Here is a 22802-nt window from a genome sequence, read left to right as displayed (position 1 = left end):
ACTTTAATGGCTCAGGAGAAAGTCTATGACAAAATGAACAAGCTTCTTAAAACTTTCAAATTATTGTTTAAAAAAGCTAATTTCATCCAGCTAGCCTGGTAACCAATTTGGTTAAATTCAGGCCAACATGGCTTGAAATAACCAAAGTGTTTACCCTGAAGAGCTCCAGATGTGAACTGAAAGTAGGGTGTCATGTCATTGGGCAGCAATACCATATAAATAAAAAATATCATAAAAAGATTATTTGGACAAGAACAAGAATAAATGCTTCAAAAACTCTTTTAAGGCTATTACTATTTGTAATACTGGAATACATTTCTATAAAAATAGCATCCATAATCAAATTTAATTACCCTAAAATCTTCTGTATTAAAAATAACTTCTTGCCTAGCTATGGCCGAAAGTACATTTAATATTTTTCTTTAAAGTGTAGCACCTCCCTGTAGCTTTAAAAAGAGCAACATGCCTACACTATGCTTTGTTCGATTTAGAAATGCATGTGTGCCTACAATTTGTACACCAAATTTCAGCTTGAAGCTACTTAAACCAGCTGAGTTATAAACTCTGAAAACTGGAGGTTAGGTGGAAATGCTAACCTTTAACTTCTGCAGTGCTACTGAACAGCTATACCCACCTAAATGTATTATTTTTTTTGCTGCTGCTGTTGCTATCTTAAAAACATTTTGCTAGTATTACTGTTTTCAGAGCCAGCAAAAAGTTTAGACACAATTTTCTAATAATTCTGACTACAAATCCTTCAACCACTTACTTTCATATAGTCCCACTGACTTGGTAGGCCTCTCTCTCTCTCTCTCTCTCTCTCTCTCACACACACACACACACACACACACACAAACACACACACACACACACAAACACAAACACACATACACACACACTCCCCCTCTCTCTCTTATTTGTGAATGCTCAGTTAGTGTCCATACAAGATACAAGAAAACATGACCCGTGGGTTAAATGGGTCCAGTCCCGCCATACAGAATGAGTCGTGTCATGGGAATCTGATGGAAAGAGGTGGCCTCAGCTTATAATGGACTTCATCTACTTCACCTGCGCTGTGATAAGATACTGCTCCAAATTTCAGCAGCAAGTTTAAGCCCATTCAAAGCAAACGCTATATATAAACACTTTCATCTGGTCAATGTAATTCTTAGGTCAATGTGTATTTTTATTAGGCATTCTAAATATATAAGATTACTTTTAAATTAGTGACAAATTTGAAATACTCAGATGATGCAGATGCTACAGCAGAACTGTATGCAATTTCAGTTTCTACAATTAAAACCAAAATACTTTACAAAAATGAATATACGTCATTCTGTACATTGTGTATCTTTCTATGCAATTTTCAACAGGTGTTTTTTCCTCAGAAGATAAATTAGGAATGATATGCAATGAGCTTATATACTAAACACATTTGTAAATATATATTGGAGGTTTCAGCACAATCTTCCTACGAATCACTTCAGAGGCTTTTATCAGTGGCATCTAGGAAGAGCATTTCCCAGGTTCTCTCTCCCTGCCTCCCCCCTCACACCCACCTACCCCCAGCACCAGATTTAGGGCAGTGTGGGAGGTTCTTCTCCCCAGGGAGCAAAGCCGGCGGGGGGGGGGGAGAGGCAAAATTATATCTATATATATATATATATATATATATATATACACACACACACACACACACACACACACACACACACACAGAGCTTTTTTCGGGGGGGGGGGCGCAGGAGGACGCATACCCCTAAACATCTAACAGGAGAAGAAACTAAAAGAAAATTAAAAATTGGTTTCTTCTCTATGGAGAATCATCAGTTCCATTGCTACCCCTGATGGCAGCCTCATTTTCTATCCCGGTGTTTCCTGAGTCTCAGTCAGAAGTGAGCGTTTAATGTGTGAAGTAGGAGTGGGAAGTAGGAGGGAAGATGTTAGTGCACACAACTTCATGCCAATGTGGAACTTACTCTGAACTGTGAACTGTGTAATACGAGGTAATGCATGTTCTTTGTACTTTTGTTCATTTGCTGTATTTATTTTTCCTGATTTAAACTACAAAATGGTGATTTTCTTGAGTCAAAGTGATTTTCTTGAGTCAAAATGGTGATTTTCTTGAGTCAAAGCACTGTGTATATATAAGCTGCACCCACAAATAAGCCGCTCCCTTAAAATTCGGCAGGCACTCACACCTATTCTGTTTTGCCCTATGTCTGTTCCAGCAGCGATATTGTAAAAGCTATTTTTTGTAAGGTCGCGAATTTAAACCACACTTCATGGTCGGAATTTGGGGGGAAAGTGTGGCTTATATTCGGGCCAATACAGTATATATTTAAAACCTATATTTATACAGGTGCCTACTCAAAGCACCAAGAGGAACTATTGTGAAAATAAGAAGTATTAAGGTGGGGCACTAAATTTTGTTCTTGTTTAGGGCACCCTATTACCAAAGTCCATGTGCCCTCAACCAATACCATGTGCCCTCATTTACCTCTAGTGCAACACCATGCTATAAACAAAGTACACTGCTCTGTCACATTATACAAGTGAAAGCTCTATCTGCATGCTATACAAAGATCAGGAAAATGTTCAGGGCACAGGTCAGCATATTTGACACCTCAGTTCTGGCTGTTTATACCACCCTTCCACCCACATGGTGCCCTCCAGGCCTTTTGGTCTACAGCTCCCATCATCCCTGATCATTGGCTATGCTGGCAAGAGGTGATGGGAACTGCAGCCCAAAATATCTGGGGGGCATCTGGATGTTGCAACAGGAAGGTATCTATTGCATACATATAAGGCACAAACCACAGTAGCATCTTTATGCAGTCAGCACTGAATTGAGTCACCCAAGTTAACTGGTGCAAGTATGAATACCTGACCATGGGCAGACATGTGATTTATTGGGTTGGTTTTTTTAAAAAAAAAACAACCTGTCCTATTTGTCTAACGGATATATTCTTCATACATATTGCCTGTGCCCGTGCATTTCAAGATATCTTTTGGAGGCTACCTTCAAAACACTTCAGAACTGAGCAGACAAGCATATATTAATTGCAATGGAATATAATGCTTGCCTCTGTGCATTACAAATCCAACATCAGTGTAATTTAACACTGATCAAAAGTACAATAAAAACTTCACCCTTTCCTATCAGCGCTCTCTGCGAATGAAAAGTATTAAAAAGAACTGACACGGTTCTTGAGAATGTTGGCAGATGTACAAGAGAAAAAAGGACTCCCCGAGAGAAAGTCTACTTTTCCAAGGCTCTATCTCAACTTGCTATCTGCAAGCTGCATCATGTAGAGCCAAGACAGAGAACAATAATAATCACATCTGAGGCACAGATCTCTCACAGTTTATGAAGAAAGATTGCAGATTGCATAGTAGGCTGCTGGCGAGTTCAAATAACTGGATTCTGCTACCCTCCAAAAAGGGGTGGGGAAGCAACCTTCAATAACTTTTTCAATCACCTTGTAACAAGTGTCCAGTAAAAACAGGTTACCTGGAGGAATCCAAAATTCCATGGACTGTTCGTTTGTCAATTGAATTTTGAACAAAGTATAGAACTTTACTAAACACTAAAGCTATTCGACGACAGTAGAATGCATGGCATATTGCAGCCATCATCAAAACTGAAACTACTGGATTTCCAAGAAACCTACAGCTGAAAAAGTCATTGTTTGTTAGAGGAGGGGAATCCAGCAGACTGAATTTACTTTGTCAAATTTCTCCACAGCTTTAATAATGTCTTGTTTTCCATTTATAAACACAGCACCATTTCCTGCACTGTGTGAAATGTACAGTCCATTCTCTGGAGAATCATCATCATCATTTATTTATTTATTTATTTATTTATACATACATACATACATACATACATACCCCACCCACTCTGGGCAGCTCCCAACAGAACATTAAAAATGTGGTTAAAACATCAAACATTAAAAACTTCCCTAAAAAGGGCTGCTTTCAGATGTCTTCTAAAAGTCAGATAGTTGTTTATTTCCTTGACATCTGATGGGAGGGCGTTCCACAGGGCAGGTGCCACTACCAAGAAGGCCCTCTGCCTGGTTCCCTGTAACTGCTCTTCTCACACTGAGGGAACCACCGGAAGGCCCTCAGAGGTGGACCTCAGTGTCCGGGCTGAACGATGGGGGTGGAGACGCTCCTTCAGGTATACTGGACCGAAGCCGTTTAGGGCTTTAAAGGTCAGCACCAACACTTTGGATTGTGCTCAGAAACGTACTAGAAGCCAATGTAGGTCTTTCAGGACCAGTGTTATATGCTCTTGGTGGCCACTCCCAGTCACCAGCCTAGCTGCTGCATTCTGGATTTATGCATCCTTCTGTCTGTGCACGATTTTCAACTGAGGGTTAAGTGTATGGCTATTGACAAACGCTAAGGGAAAGGGCTTGGTCCTGAGGAAATGGTTGGATTGATTCAATTTACATTCCCTGTACATATACCTGATCCCTATGTGCCACTTTTAGATTTTTTAAGTTATCCACTGCTGGGACAATAAATGCCTTGGGATGTCCCACTGTGGAAAAAATGAGTAATTTTTTTGCAAATATAACTGAGTAGTGTAAAGTATGCACAAGAAATCAAAGTGGAAGGGAAAAGCACTCTACCTTTCCTAAAGTGAGAAGGGTGTGAGCATGTTAGCAGAAAATTAAAAACATTCCTGATTTAGATCTGGGTGGTACTTAACTGATGTGTGAACCTTCTAATAATACAGCCTCTGTTTCTCCTGGCAAATCCAGCATCTTCTGGGCAAACACTTCCTAATTCATCCAGCAGGAGTCCAGCACAATCTCCCACAGGAAAAAGGAAGTGCCCGGCTCCCTCATTTTTCCATCTTTAGACGCTAGCCCATAGCCCATCCTTTCTGTCACTCTTTCACGGCCCTTTCATCCTTGTTACTCAGTGAATCAAGATACCATATTTTTCGCTCTATAAGACGCACCCGACCAAAAGACACACCTAGTTTTTAGAGGAGGAAAACAAGAAACAAGAAAGCAACGCAAAGCCTCTTCAGCCTCTTTATGCTATCCCTGAATCCAGGAGAGCAAGAGGGATCGGTGCACACTGATCCCTCCTGCTCTTCTGGCTTCAGCGATAGCTGCGCAGCCTGCATTCGCTCCATAAGACGCACACACATTTCCCCTTACTTTTTAGGAGGGGAAAAGTGTGTCTTATAGAGCGAAAAATATGGTAATTCCCTATGTGAAGTATGTACGTTTTGACAATTTCCAAACAGAATTTTAAATCTTATACTTTGGACAGATATACTCAACTGCAAAAATAAACTTCCCACAACTTCTTCTTTTTTTTAATCTAGTGCATCAAAAGTAACAGCATAATGCAAACACCCAATTTCTATCGGTGTATATATATATATCAGTTGAAATAGCTTTAGAAGCTGTAAGTAAGGGAAAGATGTCTAGTACTGGAAGTTTGAAACATATTAAAGGAAACATGGGGGGGGGGTGGCTAAACCACCACTTTCATTCTGAAAAGGGTAGCTCAGATGTCCCCCCAAAAGACCCTGCCTGATGTTTTTGAGGGTATAATTGACCCTGATCATCAATTAGATGCAACCAACGTTTGTGGTTAAGCTGGTTATTAGTGGAGAGATTTGGAAGATAACTTTGTATGGCTAGGGATATTTTACTAAAGTGGAGAGTTGCTGTATTGTCTCTTACAGTCTGAGATGCTTTGTCATCAGTGGGGTTTAAGGTGTCACCCAATAAGGAGAGTGTATGTTATTGGGGAACGCTCTTGCAAGTAGCAGTGGACTGCTATGGCTAAGAGTGAGGTAACCAGAGGGGGTTGATTCTTAATGGAGAACTGACAAAAATATCAACAGGGATTCTAAATTTGGTGAAAAAGTGAGTGCCCACTGACTTCATAAACAAATAAGTTTGGGACAGAGCCATTATTGTTAGAGTTATCCAACACCCCTTTAAAATCCCCTTGAGGGTTAACCATAGGGAATAGAGGGCTCCTTTTTGTGGGATATGTATGGATCTATACTAAGCAGCCACATCCATATGGATATATGGCAGTTGTGAGGAGGCTGCTCCAGGTTTGTGGAGAGGCAAAGCGTGTGTGGCTTGTAGCTCAATGAAGCTGTTTGTGGTAAAGGTCCCGGAGCAGCGAAAGAGGTAGGAAAGTTGAGGGACGGGGAGGCTGCCGCCGGCGAGGAAGCATCTCTCAAGGAAGTGGGACGAGGGAGCGGGAGCGGGGCGCCCCGGGCGGAGGGACCTCCGCTGGCCCCGTCGAGGTTTCGCTTTCTACCCCGCGGGGCCAGGAGGGAGGGCTTCCCCGGGCGCTCACGGGGGCCACGCGGCTGCTCTCGGTCCGGGGGGAGAGGCGCGTCTGCGGCGGCGGCCACCGAGAGGAGCAGCTCCGCCAGGTGAAAGAAGCACCTGAGCGGGAGGAGGAGAAGGTCCGGCGGGAAGCGAGGCCGGGCCGGGCCGGGCAGGGCAGGGCAGGGCAGCGGGGCCCGGGTCCCGGGGCGGGCGAGGGCGTCTGGCCGGCTGCTCTTACCTTGAAGGCCACCGGGAGCGTCTTGTTGCAGCGCCAGTGCGAGGGCAGCACGGAGCACAGGAAGTTGGGGCTGTCGGTGCGCACCAGCTCGGCCGGGTGGTCGGCGATGATCTCCACCATGGTGCGGTTGTCGTGCGGGCGCAGCCGGGGCACCGTCGCCGCCGCCGCCTCCTGGTGCTGCTGCGGGTGCGGGTGCTGCTGCTGCGGGTGCGGGTGCTGCTGCTGCTGGGCAGCCGCCGCCGCCGCCGCCGCCACCACCACGGGACTCACGTCGCTCATCTTGCCGGGCTGCAGGCTGCTGGAAGGCGGGCTGAACCTCCGGCTGGTGCTGGGATCTACGGGAATACGCATCACAACAGCCACAAGTTAGCGCGTTTGGCAGGGGGCTCGGGGAGGGGGCGCTGGTCCGTCGAGGCGGCGTCGGAGCGGGACCCGGGACGGGGGAGAGCGGGAGGAGAGCCGGCCGGGGGGGGGGACGGGACGGGGAAGCCGGGCGGCGAGGGCGGAGGAGAAGGGCTGCTGGCGCGGAGGGGGGTCCCCGGGCTGCGCTCCGAGCGCCGAGGCTCCCGGCAGTGGCGGCGGCGGCGGCGGCGGCGAGTCTCTCGCTTCCTCGCGGCGCTCCACGTCTCTGCTCGCTCGGCCACCTCTGGCTACACGTTTGTGCCCCCCCCCCGCCCCGCCGCGGGGTGGGGGTGGGCAGAGGGGTGTGATCGGGGTCTGTCGGCGAGGAGGGGAAGGAGCGGCCAGAGATTTCCTTCTGGATCGCCCTGCGCGCCCGGGGCGGGACAGGCTCGCTCCCCTCCCGGGAGGTCTTCCCCCGCCGGCCCCCCTCCGGCCGGATCAGACTCAAGATGCCAGAGCTGCTCGCGTTTTCCGCTTTCTGGTTGTTTTGTCGCTTCTGCCCCGGGGGAGGCGGGCGGGCGGGCGGGGGGGGGGGACCCGGCTCTGCGGCGAAAAGCGTCCTCGCTCGGCCCGCGGAAGCCGCGCGCTCTCCGGGTCCGGCGACTGCAGAGAGCGGCCGGGAGGGAGCCGGGCTTCCAACTTCCGACTCCCGGGAAGGAAGCGGGGCAGGATGAGCCGGGGGCGCCCGCGGCTTCTTTTAAAGGGGAGATCAAACTTCAGACTTGGTCCGAGTTTTCGTTGCGTCCCAGGGAGACTCGCCCTACGAGCGACTTTGGCACCGCGGGGGGAGGTCGGGGGTTGCTTTGGTGGGGAGGGGCGCGCGGCAAAGCGGGCTTTCCGATGACCCGGTTTCGCGGCCCTCAGCCCCCCCCCCCGCGCGCCCAGAGACCGAGCCCCGCCGCCCCGAGGCGGACGGGAGGCGGCAGCACGTGGCGGCGCGGCGCGTCCTCCGGCTCCAGCCGCCTTCAAAACAAACACCGCAACGTGCGCCCTGGCCGCCGCAGGGGGGGGGTCCTCGGGCTGCGGCTGCTTCGGAAGCGCCAAAGCGCGCCCCCCCCCCCCGGGCAAGGGGGCTGAGGGCAAAAACAAGAGCTGCGCTTGGGGGGGGGACACGGTCCTCCCAGTGAAGACTTTACATTCTAGACATTTCCGCGCAGCAACTTTGTTATTCACCAAACTGCAGACCCGAAAATCCCTTGCTAAGGGACCCCCCCCCCGCCTCCTGCGCCCTCCAAGGAGTTCATGATGCCCTTACTTCCAAAAGAAACCACCTTGCAGAAGAGGGGGCTGGTTTTGCTTGCTGTCTTTTGCACCCAAGTGCACCCTCCCCGCGCAGAGAGCCCCCTCTCGGCTGGCCCCCGAGCTGCCCGGCCAAGCCCTGCCAAGCGCCGGCCCGCTTCATCCTCCCCGCGCCCCGATCTGGTCCTTCTCCCGAGGAAGTGTCCCTGAGCAGAGCACGGCTCTCGCTGGGGTTTCTTCTTTCGTCTTCAGCTAGACCTGTTCCCCCCACCCCACCCCTCCCTGCCTCCCGGGGGCATTTGAAGCAGACAAAGCTTGTGTCCGGGGGGGGGGGGTGAGTGGCATGTGGCATTCCCCGGTCTCTCTTTCGGTCTCCTCTGAGAGACCCTGGGGGGGGGGGGCATGGCGCTGCCGGCCGAGGGGCAGCTGGTGGCGGAGCTGCCTGGAAACAAAAAGCAACCAACGAAAGCGCCGCTCCGAGTCCCGGACACCCACCAAAAGCAGCCCAGGTCGGACTCGGCACTGAACGGGCCACCTTTCCCACCTAGAACGTAAAAGGCTGAGGAAGCAGTAACGCCTGTGGTTGGTTTCTTATACTGGGAGTAACTGGGTTGTGGCTCTTGCTAGTTTATGATTTAGGACATCCCAACCAAAGGCAAAAAAATAAATAAAATAGTGAAACTGCACACACAACTAACAATATAAATTTCTTAATGACAGGAAGATAGGTTAGCTCTTAGCAAACCACCTTGTACTCTAAAACATTATCTGCCGAGTAAAAAATAATGTTTAGATGTTTAAAGAAGCTTTTGGAAATGACCGGCACAGAGCTACTTAAAAAAGACAACACTCAATTTTAATGTGGAAATAAAAAATTTCCACCAAATGCTTCCACAAAGATAGGCTTTTGGCAAAACTGATGTTCTCTCTTCTTCTTTTTTTATAAAAGCCTCTCTGCTGATCACTTTTCCCAGTTAATAGTAACTTGTGGGATCCCAGAAGGAGATACAACTCTTAAGCGTTAGTATTATGATTATCTTGACTAAAAAGTAGCTGCAGGTAAGAGCCTAACTATTTTTACTTGGATTCCAATGGGATTTGCTCCTATGTTAAGAATGCATAGGACTGTAGCTGTAATATTGATGGAAACAAATAAATGGAAACAACAGTATACAAATCCTGTATGCTAGAGTTTACATCACCAGAGCCACAGACATGGCTGTGTAGATCCTTGAGCTTTTTTCTGCTGTTTCTTCATAAATTAACTGCACCAAAGATGTAAAAGAGATCAGAGAGCCATAAACTAACAATGATTCCGGGTGCAAGTGGTGGTTGTACTGGTTCTGAAGAGTGAAATCTACGGCCCTAGAGCCACAAAAAACTGCCGGGGTTGGCTATCTTGGCATAGTTGCAGCTGCTCATTTTATTATTTTATAATTTGTTATTAATTTATTTGCCCCCTTTTCTACAACAAAACATATTCTTAAGCAAATGTGATTCTGTACAGGATAGTGAATTGAGTTAAAATGTGAACTGCGCATGCTCAGAGTTCATTTTTTAAATCAGGTTTGGCAATCTGTTTTAGTTTTTTATCTAACATACCAGGAATGTATCTAAATGGGTGGGGCTGTAAGACTATTCAGGGGTCTAAAATTTCCTAGCATTATCCCTGGTTAGAATCCGGGCAAAGCTGGAAGCACTTCTAAATCTCACTGATTTCAAGGGAAAGAAGCATGTGGTTAACAAGGTACTAGATTGTACCCAGGATAGATTAGTTTCAGTGTATAAAATAAAATAGTTTAACCAGGTTTAACACAATATTAAATAAAATGATAACTGTAAATAGAGACTGTAACTGTGTAACATGAATGCTATTTCTTTAAACTGACAAACTTTGTTCAAATATAAAAGTAAACATCTCTAAACCTACTGTCAGAGTGGTGTTTTATTTTGGGTGTTTCTGTAGTGGTCAGTGCTGTAGAATCATAAAATGGGCAAAAGCAAAACTTTTATCTCAGCAAGGGAAAGGGATTCTCACCATATTTATTTGTGTGCAATTATCTAGAACCAATACTACTTTTATTCCTAATTCCACCCGTATAACATGTTTTAACAACCATGTGCTGGTTGAATGGGTGCCAAGCATAAATTATGTTTGTTAAATATATCTGATTCTCCATAAAAATGAGTAAAGTATAAATGGGAAATATGTTTGATTTTATGAGCATGTTTTTATTGGTATTCCTAGCAATTTCATAAATTACTGGTATAATCAAATGATACAGTTGCATTTTCCCCATACCAAGCACACATATCAACAATTTTAATTAAGTCGTGAGTTGCCAAGTTAATTTGGTTACCTGTCCAGATCTTGACGTTTCTCAAGTATAGACTATGATTCAGAAGTTAAAGAATTGTGTATTTGATGGAAATGGTGTGGAATCTTTTGAACTGTATAATCATAATTATCAGACACAATAGGCCATGATACAATACTACAAACATTGTGAGAGTCTGGTCTTTGATCCTGCCCCACTGATTTATGATCTGGGGGCAACAAGAGATTCATTGATCACTATCCTAAAATGTGAAACAAGAATATATAGCATGATCCATCCAAAACTAAGCACCTTTAAAGTCCAACTTGTATCAACTGTAGGTGAATTAAGTGTATGTTTAACTTGGTCATTGAAATCAGCAGAACTTTTTTTTTTTTTTTTTTTTTTTGCTTTGGTTGAATGATACCCATAATTACCTAGCATCAAACAATGGGTTTTGATAATGGAGAAAGATATAAAATGTTCAAATGACATTTCAGCACAGCAAAAGGCAACCAAAATTATCAGGGAGCTGGAGCAACTCCATCATAAGGAAAGGGGCTGTTGGGGGGGGGGGCTTTATTGTTTAGAATGAAGGTGAGGAAGTGGGGACATGATAGAAATGTATAGGATGATGCATGGCTTGGAGAAAGTGCATGAAGAGTCCCTATTTTTCTCCCTCATAACACTAGGACCTAATTAAGTGGAATGGTGGGAGATTCAGACAAAAATAAAGTACCTCTTCACAGAGTGCATAGTTAAACTGACCTCCCCTCCACCAAGTCTGGCCTTAAAGGGAATTGGACAAAATATGGTGGAGATGGCTACCAGTGGATACTAGTCCTAACAGCTGTACCTGCCTCTGAACTCAGGCCACAGGGAAAGAGGGATGGGGGAAGGAGTTCGTCTCCTCCTTGTGGACCTCCCATAGGCATATGGTTGGACGCTGAGGCCCTTGATCTGATCCAGTCAGGCGCTACTTACACTCTTATGAATGTCAACAACATTCTCTCACAGATTTTCCAGTCAAACAAGGGGATGGATCTGTGGTTCACCAAAGAGCGTTGGATTTAGAGCAGAAAGATCACTCTCCAAATCCACACTCAGCCTTGAAGCCCATTGAATGACCATGGACCATGAACCACCACTCATTCTAATTTACGTATCAGGAATACTCTGAGGAGAAAAGTTGACAACCACCAGTGCCTATGGCTTCGTGGAGTATGAGAGGGATTTGCAAGCCTCCCATTGAGGTGATAGTGTTGAGGTTGCCTTTTGCAGAAACCACATGCTCTGCTGTTGAACAAAAGTATAGGAGCGGAGTCCTAGTAGTAGGGGGGAAATGCATTCATAGACATATTCACTTCATGTGGACTTGGGTGAAGGCTTAGCACTGAAAATAACTTCCAGGGATGACCCTTCTCTTAAAATTAATGCCCTAGGAGTATCTCCTCGGTGAGGACTGCCATCTTCCCCCAGCCAGAGACTGCTGCTGCTGCTGCTACAGAAGCAAAGGGAACCACAAAGACTACTGCAGGGACCAGGTCCTTGGGCAGGCAGGCAAAGTGGGAACAACTGCTGCCCCAGCTGGGTGTGGTCCAGCAGCTGAGGAAGCATTATAAAGCCTGCCTGTCTTCAGGGGTGAGACAAGGATGAGGGCCAGCCCTCCTGTGTTAACATTATTAAGTAATTATTTAAATGTTTTTAGGTTTTTCAAATAGTCTGTGGTGTTTTGAATTTTGTTTTTTTGTTTTTGTTGGGGGGGTGGGATGGATGTTTTGTTGGGGCTGGGGAATGGTTTAATTTTAGCATGATTGTAAATTATTATTATTGGTTGTTTGTTTGGTGTGTTGTTGTTTTCTTTGTTTGTTTCTACTGTTCTATTGGTTTGTTGTATGGTTTGTGTTCTGATCTGAAGGGGAGAGGGTCAGGGCTGCCTGGGGGTCCCAGCCAACAGAATGGCTGGGGCAAGTTCCACGGGGGGGGGGGGATGTGTGGATGCACTGGGACACCCGATCTCAGTGATCATGGGCAGGAGGAAGAGCTACACTAAGACTAGACCATGTCATTACTGAGGAGGCAGGCTTAGTCATTGTTTGAGAACTATCCCTGCCCCCGGGTCTGGTCTTGACCAGAAGGACACTGGAATCAACCGCACGACCTTAAGGTGCTGCTGTGCAATGCCAGGTCAATGATTCACATGATGGCTGTCATCCACGACTTGATTGTGGATGGAGGACTTGACCTGGCATGTGTGACAGAGACTTGGTTGGATGAAGCAGATGGGCCTGTTCTTGCCACTGCTTGTCCACCAGGTTTCTCTTAAGCACAACCACCCAGGTCATGTGGGTGGGGAGGGGTGGTTGCAGTGATTTTTAGGAAGTCACTAGCTTACACTAGGCCTCCTATTGGGAAGACCCAGTTTTTTGAGTGTATGTTCTGGAAGTTGGACAATAGGGGCAGTACAGGATTCCTTTGGGTGTACCAACCTCCCGCTGCACCAAGGATTGCCTGTTTGAGCTGCTTCAAGTCGTGGCGGATGTTCTCATGGAGACATCTAGTTTGATTGTCCTAAGGGATTTTAACATCAGTGCCAACACAACCTTACAAGGGGCCGCTCAGGACTTCATGGAAAGCATGGCCTCCATGGGGCTGTCCCTGAATGAGTTTGGCCCAACTCATGGTAACGGACATGCCTTTGACCTGGTGTTCACCTCTATGGATGTGGGTGATCTGACTCTAAGTCAAAGCGAAACAAAAGAAGTGCCATGGTCAGATCACTTCCTGGTGCAACTGGACTTCTCTGCGACTCTTCCCCTCTGCAGGGAGGTAGGGCCAATTCGGATTATCCACTCCCATCACTTAATGGATCCAAATGGTTTCCAGAGAGTGGTAGGGGATGTTTTATCCCATGTTGATTGCCTTTTAGCTGGTGGCCTGCTGGAATGCAGAGTTAACCAGGGCTATCAATTGTCTGGCTCTGAAGCATCCTCTCCGACTGCATGGAGCCTGGACAGCCCCATGGTTTCCCCTGGAGCTGAGGGTGATGAAACAATCACTGAGACGCCTAGAGTGCTGGTGGCAGAAAACTCATTCTGAATCGGACCAAGTGGCGATGGCGATGGTGAAGAGGACCTTGTTCACCACCTCCATTGCATCTGCAGAAAACAGACTTCAAGATCTGCTGCAATGATTTTGCAAAGTTTTTTTGCAGATAAAGTCGCTCAGATTTGGAAAGAGATGGACTCCACTGTGGGAGCAGGGCCGGGGCGGGAGAGTGCTAGAGTCCTGTCTAGTCAAGTTGCATGGGATCAATTGCAATCTGTTACTTCCAAATATGTGGACAGGCTGCTTGGACGAGTGAAACCGACCACCTGTCTCCTTGATCCTTGCCCATCCTGGCTCATAAAAGCGAACCAGGAAGGGCTGGGCGATGGGCTCTGCAGGGTGGTGAATGCTTTTCTCTGTGAGGGAGCCTTCACAGACCTATTGAAATAGGCGGTTATTAAGCTACTACTTAATATATATATATATATATATATATATATATATATTTAGACCCAGCCAATATGACCAACTATTGCCCAGTCTCAAATCTTCCATTATTGGGCAAGGTGATTGAGCAGGTGGTTGCTGAACAACTCCAGGCACACCTGCAGGATACGGACCACTTGGATCCCTTCCAGTCAAGATTCAGGCCTCATCATGGGACTGAAACTGCCTTGGTTGCACTGGTCGATGAACTTCAGCAGGCTAGGGACAAGGGTGAAAGCTGTTTCCTAGTTCTGCTGGATCTCTCAGCGGCTTTTGACACCATCGACCATGACATCCTTTTGGACTGTCTTGAGGGGCTGGGAGCTGGGGGCGCTGTTATACAGTGGTTCCGCTCCTTCCTCCTGGGCCATGTCCAGAAAGTGGAGGGGGGATGAGTACTCAGACCCCTAGGCTCTCACTTGTGGGGTGCCTCCAGGTTCTGTTCTCTCCCCCATGCTTTTTAACATCTATATGTAGCCGCTGGGAGAGATAATCATATACCATATAACACTGGTCCCAGTATGTTTCCGAGCACAATTCAAAGTGTTGGTGCTGACCTTTAAAGCCCTAAACAGCCTCGGCCCAGTATACCTGAAGGAGCGTCTCTGTCCACATCATCCAGCCCGAACACTGAGGTCCAGCTCTGAGGGCCTTCTGGTGGTTCCCTCACAGTGAGAAGCGAGATTACAGGCAGTGTTAGAAACTAAGATATGAAAGCAGTCTGTGAAACTGAGATATGAAAGCCAGTTTGGTGTAGTGGTTAAGAGCGGTAGACTCGTAATCTGGGGAACCAGGTTTGCGTCCTTGGGCCAGTCACACTTCTCTGAAGTCTCTCAGCCCCACGCACCCCACAGAGTGTTTGTTGTGGGGGAGAAAGGGAAAGGAGAATGTTAGCCACTTTGAGACTCCTTCGGGTAGTGATAAAGCGGGATATCAAATCCAAACTCCTCTTCTTCTGTACAGTATGTAACTGAAGGGCCATACCATCACAAGCCTTTCTATCACATCACAAGGATTCTCTGGAATACTGCCAAAGACAAACTATTTCTTCCCAAATTTCCTAAGTGCATTTTTTTTATTAATTCAATTCCTCCTGAATATGTTATGACTTGCATCAGAAACTGCGGTCATGGTTCTGTATGCTAATACACATGCTTAATTAGGCCTAAATTTGTGTATCAGAACATGGAACTGCAGCTTCAAACCTATAATCATTTGATTGATTATAGAAAGGGTTAAAAGGTTAACAGTAATGAAAGAATGAAAGAGGTCGAGGATGAGCCTTTCACATCTCCCTTCAAAGGCACGTTGTGAAGGGAACAAACATTGCATTAAATATTAAATTAAGTTATCTGGACAGGTGATATTTTGCAGGAGTGAGTTATAAATTATGGGCAGGCAGAATAGACATGTTGTTGCTTTCTGATCACAATTGCTGACTTTTTCTCCCTATAAAGATATAAATGCTCCACATGTGTAGCCTGTCTGGATGGATGATTATGATCAGCTGAGGAGATCTTTTTGAGTATTGCATGTGTCCAAATGAAGTGAAAGTTTCCAAAAGAACAATATGTGCAAACTTGTGATCCACTTGGCTGGAAGCAGCCCCACCCATCATGTATGACAACCCCCCCCCCTCCTTTGGGGTATGGGTTTTGGGGGCTATGTTTTGTTCAGTATTCCAGAAAGTCATTGCACTGGGGACTCTGCCCTCTACCAGGTTTAGGTGCTGTAGTGGCATCTATAGTGTGATTGCCCCCTTTCCCAAGTCCTGCCCATCTGCCCTCTATCCTTGCCCCAAGTTTACATTGTCTTCCAGCCATTTTCCATAGCAGTGAAGAAGGGCTGCAGCAATTTATATATTTAATCTCACATAATTGGATCAATAAAAAAAAGTAGATGAACTGTCAAAGGTAGTTATCACACCCCTTTTATTCAGTAACTTCCTTTACGGGTTCTATACTGGTGTTACATCTGTTGAGCAAGGAGAGTGCCATGCCTCAGCTGGAGAATAATCTGGACCACCCTCCCTGTTACTGAGCGAAGCCCAAGACCTGACTGGATCTGAGGATGAGGAGGAGTCAGGATTCTCAGATCAGATGGCCTGGAGGTCATCCCTTGCTCAGCCTCAGAAGTGGACGCTGATTGGCCCCAGAGCCCCTGTGAGTGACAGCGCCATAACCAGCAGGTGGAAACCCAACCAACAGCACCACCTCCTCCTGTTTAGGGTTTGCGGTTTCTCTGTCAGATAGCTAGTTAAGCTTCAGCAAAGTTAAGGGAACCCTCCCCTAGCATTCAGCACTCCTGGCTGTTCCCAGGCAACGAGGCTTCATGGTTTAAAAGGAGCCATGCTCCCTGCAATGTGTCATTGTCTGCACAATTGTGGTGCAAGGTTGTGGGAGTCGTGTGGTGAGATGGAATTGCTCCTTCTTTTCTACTGTACAGGCAGCACACAGCCCCAGGAGTCATGGATGTTGGAATGTTTTCTGTCTGTTTCGCTTTGGCACCCTTTCTCAACTGTGGTGCCCCTTTGCTGCAAGGAATGGATGCAATGGCAACTGTGCTACACATACTTGACACTTGCACAAGTGGCTCCCTGGCATTGTGGGACAAGAGGATCAGGTTACTTCAGTGAGAAAAAGGGGGAACTAAGGGCTTTAAAAAAATACCGCAAAAAAATAAGAAGAAATTGTTAGGGGTTGTGTCCAACGCGGTTATACTCGGAGCAAGCCCACTGAAAGTCATGAATTTAAGGTATTCATGCCCATTGGTTTAAATTTATCTATTTAACAATATATATATATATATATATATATATATATATATATATATATATATATACACACTACTTGATTGAAATATAACCTCTAGACTGTTTACAAAAAATATTAAAATTATCAATTAAGAATGGATCTACTCTGAGTTGAACTTAGTTGGCTACAATTCATGGCTTTCAAAACACTGCAGAGCTGGACTTCTCTTGCTTCCTCTGCTTCTGAGCTGGGCTAGAGAATGTCTAGCATTGCACAAGATCCTTTGGAGCCCCAAACAGATGAAACAAAGAATTAATACAGACGCTGCCATGACTCCCTGTCCCTCAAATTCCCTTACAAAGCCAAAGGATCTGGCATCACATCCCTGCTCCCCTTTCAATGTATGGGCAGATGGGAAGGAACAAGAAAACAAAGAAAATCAGTGGGTAGCAGGGCAAACAGGTACCACATGAAGCAATGGCAGAAAGGTTTCTAACTACGACAGAACCTTCTCCCCCAGAACTTGGAAAAGAGCCCAAGAGTCTTGGATACCGTCTTCCCTGGATCTTGTTGCAACATGTTTGAAAGTTACTATTTTATTTTACAGTGTACCTCGGGTTACATACGCTTCAGGTTACAGACTCTGCTAACCCAGAAATAGTGCTTCAGGTTAAGAACAGCTTCAGGTTAAGGATGGACCTCCGGAATGAATTAAGTACTTAACCCGAGGTACCACTGTATTTATATACTGCCCTTCGTCATAAGATCTCAGGATGGTTCAGATAATAAAACACAGGATAAAAACAAATAAGTAAAGCAAAACAGCAAAACAATACACCCCCCCAACAGACACATTTAAAAGGCTGTAGAATATTAACCAGCCAAAGGCCTGGTTTTCACCTGGTGCCTAAAAAGATGTAATGAAGGTGCTAGGTGAACTTTCTGCCTTAAAGCACCCTGGATTACTTAAACTAGAAGGCTAAAACTCGTACACCTGAGCTTCCCTTTGAAGCTGCAAAGAGATGCACTCTGCTGAACTCACAAACATGAGGAAGGAAGAACAATAGCTAGTAAATATATCCTCTTCTAGCATCTATACACATCCCTACACATGACCCTCCCAATCCACTCTGGAGGGTTCGGAGAACTCCCAGAACAACACAAGGGCAGGGGGGAGAAGAAAAGGTGAGATTGTCCTGTAACAAGCAGAAATGCTGATGCTGGTAGAATAATCGTATTAGTGTGACAGTGAATTCCACACAGTATGCGGGAACTGAGCCGAGTGAAACAGCACAATCACACAACTGGCAAAGAGCAAGGAGAGAGCCTCTCAGTGTGACAGGCACATAAACCAATGGCACATAAACCAATGGTAACTCTCTGGTGTATGAGGTTGCCCAAGTGATGCCTACCAGTGTCTCCTACTGTATCCACAAAAGAGCTCAGTATATATATATTGTCTCACAAATCTACAGTGCACAAAGGTCTGTTCTCCCTGCTCTGGTCAGCCTCTCCTCCACTCCTCTCATGCCACCTCAGCCCTGTCCACATTTCGTTGGCTGCCCCTCCTTCCATCTTGGCTGCTGATGTAGGTGCGTTTTCCTCATCAAGGTGTGGGCATGCCTGTAACTTTTTGGGTGGGTGGGGGTCCTGTCTCTTTTACTGCTCTTTGAGATGTGGCAGCAGTTTTATGTTATGCCATTTTGTGAAAGACGCCTACAGCGTTTTATCAAAATTTCAAATGTGCCCACTGGCCTTTAAAGGTTGCCAACCCCCTGCCCTAACAGACTACCTGCTGCCTAGCCTCTCCTTCAAGAACCAGCCAGGCAGCCCCATTTCCATTTGGATGAATGCCAGGATCTGCTGGTTAACGTGCCAGCATCTCTCTCTATTGGTCCCACACTTATGTCAGCAACACTCGCTTGCTTTATCATCACACCAGCATTAGTTGTGAGTGGGTGGGAGCAGTACAGTAAGTGTTGTTTGTGATACTTCCTAGGACGGTATCCAAAGAACAGAAGCACAACTGGCAACAGTAGTGACTTTCATTAAGCAGTTTTAGTCACAGAAACATGGGATTGCCAGACTTCATGTTCTAACTTTTATGTATGACGAAGCAAGAGGCCCATTCTCCTCATCCTGCGGCTGCCCTTGTTCAGCTCCCTTGGCGTGAAGTTCTGGAAGGCACAGCAGCCCTTGAGAGAAGGAGTGGCTTTTATGGCTTTTGAGATACCAGAGATATTAGAAATATTGGTCAAATCCTTTGAAATGAAAAATCCCATGATTACTTTTTAGAGATATTTGCTATCAGTAAATCAATTTGATATGCAGATTTCAAGAAATGAGTGGAACAAAGAATTTGAGATTCCTATATTACCTAGACAGTGGGGAGTGTTTCAGCTTCTGTACCAAAGGTGTCTATGGATCTTACACAACAAAAAATATTTAGAATTTATTGGACTCCATTACATTTATACAGAAAAGGACTGTCTAAAACACCATGCTGTTGGAGATGGCAGCCAAGGCTACTGCCACCATGTCAATTCTGTCAGTACCTTCCTGAGCTCAGCTGTCTTCTATTTGGGACAGAAGATAAAGACTGAGATCCTGCAACATTTGGAAGAGTCTCCAGGACCCAGGCCTACTATAATACTACTACTACTAATAACAATACTACTACTAGTAGTACTACTACTACTACTATTTATACCCTGCCCATTTGGCTGGGTTTCCCCAGCCACTCTGGGTGGCTTCCAACAAAAGATTTAAAATACATTAAAATATCAGTCATTAAAAACTTCCCTAAACAGGCCTGCCTTCTAAATGTCAGATAGTTGTTGATTTCTTTGACATCTGATGGGAGGGGATTCCACAGGGCGGGTGCCACTACCGAGAAGGCCCTCTCCTTGTTCCCTGTCTGGTTCTCGCAGTGAGTGAACCACCAGAAGGCCCTCGGCACTGGACCTCAGTTGTCCAGGTTGAATAATGGGGGTGGATGGGGCTGGAGACACTCTTTCAGGTGGAGACGCTCCTACTACCATCACACCAGCTCCAGAGCATGGCAACTGCACAAGGCAGACTCTCTCTCCTCCACTCAGCCTTCCTTTCCATGGATATCTCCTCCTCCATGGGCTCCAGGAAGGTCACCTCCTCTTTCAGATTCCCCCTCTTGGGACTGGGCCACTGTCTTCTCCAGCTAAGATGTTGCCCAAGCTACAGGCACTTTGGACTCTTGCCAGCCTCACCAGCTGCAACCACCCACATGTGAAGACCATGGTGAATGACGTTCTGAAATAATTACACGTCTACCCAGTTTAATTACATATACCTGATTTTAAAACTGATGATTTTATCCATATTTTTATAATTTTATTAGGTCTGCTTGTTTCAAAGTCTATTTTCATTGCTATTTGAAAATAAGCATATTATGCTATTTAATGTAAATGATATTTTGTTTTTACTAAGTGGCATATAATAATAGCAAAATTATATATATAAAAAGTTCCTCACTAGGATACCTTTTTAAAATCCCCCCCTCCCTTCTCTGGCAGTCCTGTTGACAACAAGCAGTAAAGACACAGAGATTTTACCAACTGTGGTAGCACTTATCTGGTACACACAACCCAACGATTCTGTGACAAACTGTATGTTGCCCAAACCACTGGTAGAATTGAATGGAGTATCCTGGAGGCCTGGCTGAAATCCTAAACAGACGGACTCATGTTGGGAAGTGAGGCTACACTGAAACATTTTATTGCAGGTCCCACTGGTTTCTTTGTAGTGCCCAAATCAGAAAATATAAGGCACCTGGGATTATACCTTGATAGAAATGACTGTGCAGTACATCTATGGTCCATAGCTTACTGGTATTAAGCTTATTTAAACCAGGAGTGGGGAACCTCCAGCCTGCTGGTCCACCTGGGTCCCCAAGGGGGTACAACCCATGAGGCCATTTCGCCAAAACTTTGCCCACCTGTCAATCAGCTGTTATCACCCAATGGTGGTGATGTCAGCTGGCAGGAGGAGGAGGAGGAGGAGGGGTTCGGTGTTGGTCTGCACCCACAGAGGACTGGTGAGCCAAGTCAAAGCAGCAGGATTTTAACCTTCACCCTCACTCATCAGCTGATGAATGGCAGGTTAAATCCTGCTGAGAGCAGGATGGAACCCGAGGAGCAGAGAAACCAATCCTGTTGGTGCTTCTTCACTGCTTACCATCTGTCCCAACTTTGAAATGCATTGGACCATTAAATCCGTGTTTAGTGCCTCCTTGAGACACCACTGTTGGTACTTATGCCTTCTCTCTGTTTCACTGTCAGGTTGAAATACAGCCCTGCCCCCGCCTTGCAAAAAGAAGTTTTACCACAATCTAAACCAGTGGCTACATAACTGCTGATTTCGTAGGGTGCCCATATGATTTTTTTTTCATTGCAGGTTTCCTATACAATGCACTTCTGGGGGGCTACATTTTAAGCAAAAAATGTGTTAAAGCTGAATTCCTGTAGGAGAGAAAATCTATACCACAAAATAAAACAGCATTTGTAACTGATATAGCCTGCAATTTAACATGTGCAACATTTTTCTATAATTTATACAGTTGGACAGAAAATGAAATAAAATTGAATGCAGAAAAACTCTGTAATTCCAACATTCCTCCTAAATTGTTTCTATGGTGACAGCAAAGTATTAGTAACAGCAAAGAAAGCTACCAAGAGAAGAACAATATTAAGCATAGAAGAATTTGCCTCTATTGCAAACCATCAACAAAGATAACTATTTGGGTGCAAGAAGGGCATAATTTCTTGAACAGAGAAAGTGGATTTTCTATGTTGGCATTTGCTTTGACTTCCTTGCAGGAGGAAATAATTGTTTCTTTGCAAATGGCTCCAGATTGGTTGTGGCTTTTACACAGGCACATTCCCCAAGCATGGAGAATTTCATGTGTTATACAGTTGTAATCCTTTCTTTTCAAAATTAGTAGTAACTCGCCCATAAAAGTGCAAACTCCAGGAAAGTTTGCCACATAAACAATGTTAGTTATAAGGTGCCATTTGCTGCAAGAGACTAGAACGATACAAACTCCCTTGATGGGAGTGTTTTCCTTTTGTGCAAACAGACGACAGTCATCTCAAGCAGCTATGCTTCATGCTCATTTAATGACCCTATTGACAGGCTAGAGATTTGTGTGATGAATTTATGGAGGCTCCCATTGTGTTTTCGTTATATACTTTAGATTATAAACTCTCCCATTCCTCTGTTCAGACAGGAACTGTTACTATCTAGTTTCTGTGTTCAAGTAATGTCCAGCAGTACTAAAATGTTAGTGAATGATGTGCTGCAAGAAGAAAAAGTTTCTTTTCCCATTTTCTATGTTTTGAAGAGCCATGAAAGTTAAAACAAGTGACAGAGTAAATCAGGCCTATCCTAATGTGAAGTTTGGTGCACATTATGGTTTGGGGCCCCTCCAATGTGTGGAAATTCTGAGACAGCTCATAATGACCTAAGTATCTTAAAGGTGACCTACAAAGAGAGAAAGGTTTTTTTATGGCCTTTTTTTGGTGCTGACATTATTGAAAGAAGAAAAACATGCTGTAAAGTTTAGAAAACCCTAATAAGGCTTGGTCAGCAGACACAGCATTCTTTTGCTACAGAAGCCCTCAACTACTGTAGTAAGAAAGCAAGAACCTTACTGAATGAGACTGAAGCCCCCTTGGAACACACAGGGACTTACACAGAGGCTTGGGCTGTAAAACAAATCTAATCCTGCCTTGTGTTTTCGTTCAACCCCCTTGTTCAGGCTTTGTGCCCTTGAAAAATTCTCAGAAGCTACAGCTGCTTCAAAATGTCACCACCTGATTATTGACTGGAACAGGCCGCAAAGAGCTGAATTTCATGATTTCTGAGTTCAGTTCTGGATGGTACCTGTATTTTAAAGTTCCAAAGAGTCACCATAGCTCCAAACAACAGACGCCACCTGCACATAGTTTCCACTGCT

The 22802-nt window shown here is 45.5% G+C and overlaps 1 protein-coding gene across 10 annotated transcripts in view; it reads right to left on the bottom strand.

Annotated features, from left to right (window-relative positions):
- The window catches only part of RUNX2 (RUNX family transcription factor 2), a gene marked incomplete at its 5' end in the record, with an annotated part of 221422 nt that overhangs the window by 137515 nt on the left and 61105 nt on the right, over positions 1-22802 (bottom strand). For 9 of the 10 annotated variants that reach the window (XM_079969877.1, XM_079969875.1, XM_079969879.1 and 6 more), the window contains one exon: positions 6565-6899. In XM_079969877.1, the coding sequence (XP_079826003.1) occupies positions 6565-6899 (335 nt within the window). Of the gene's footprint in view, positions 1-6564; positions 6916-22802 lie in introns of those variants that run through there. The other variant, XM_079969872.1, reaches the window with a different exon arrangement.

Source organism: Podarcis cretensis (assembly GCF_951804945.1).
Source record: "Podarcis cretensis genome assembly, chromosome: 3".
In the NCBI taxonomy this organism is placed as follows: domain Eukaryota; kingdom Metazoa; phylum Chordata; class Lepidosauria; order Squamata; family Lacertidae; genus Podarcis; species Podarcis cretensis.
This window is presented reverse-complemented; position numbering and strand designations above follow the sequence as displayed.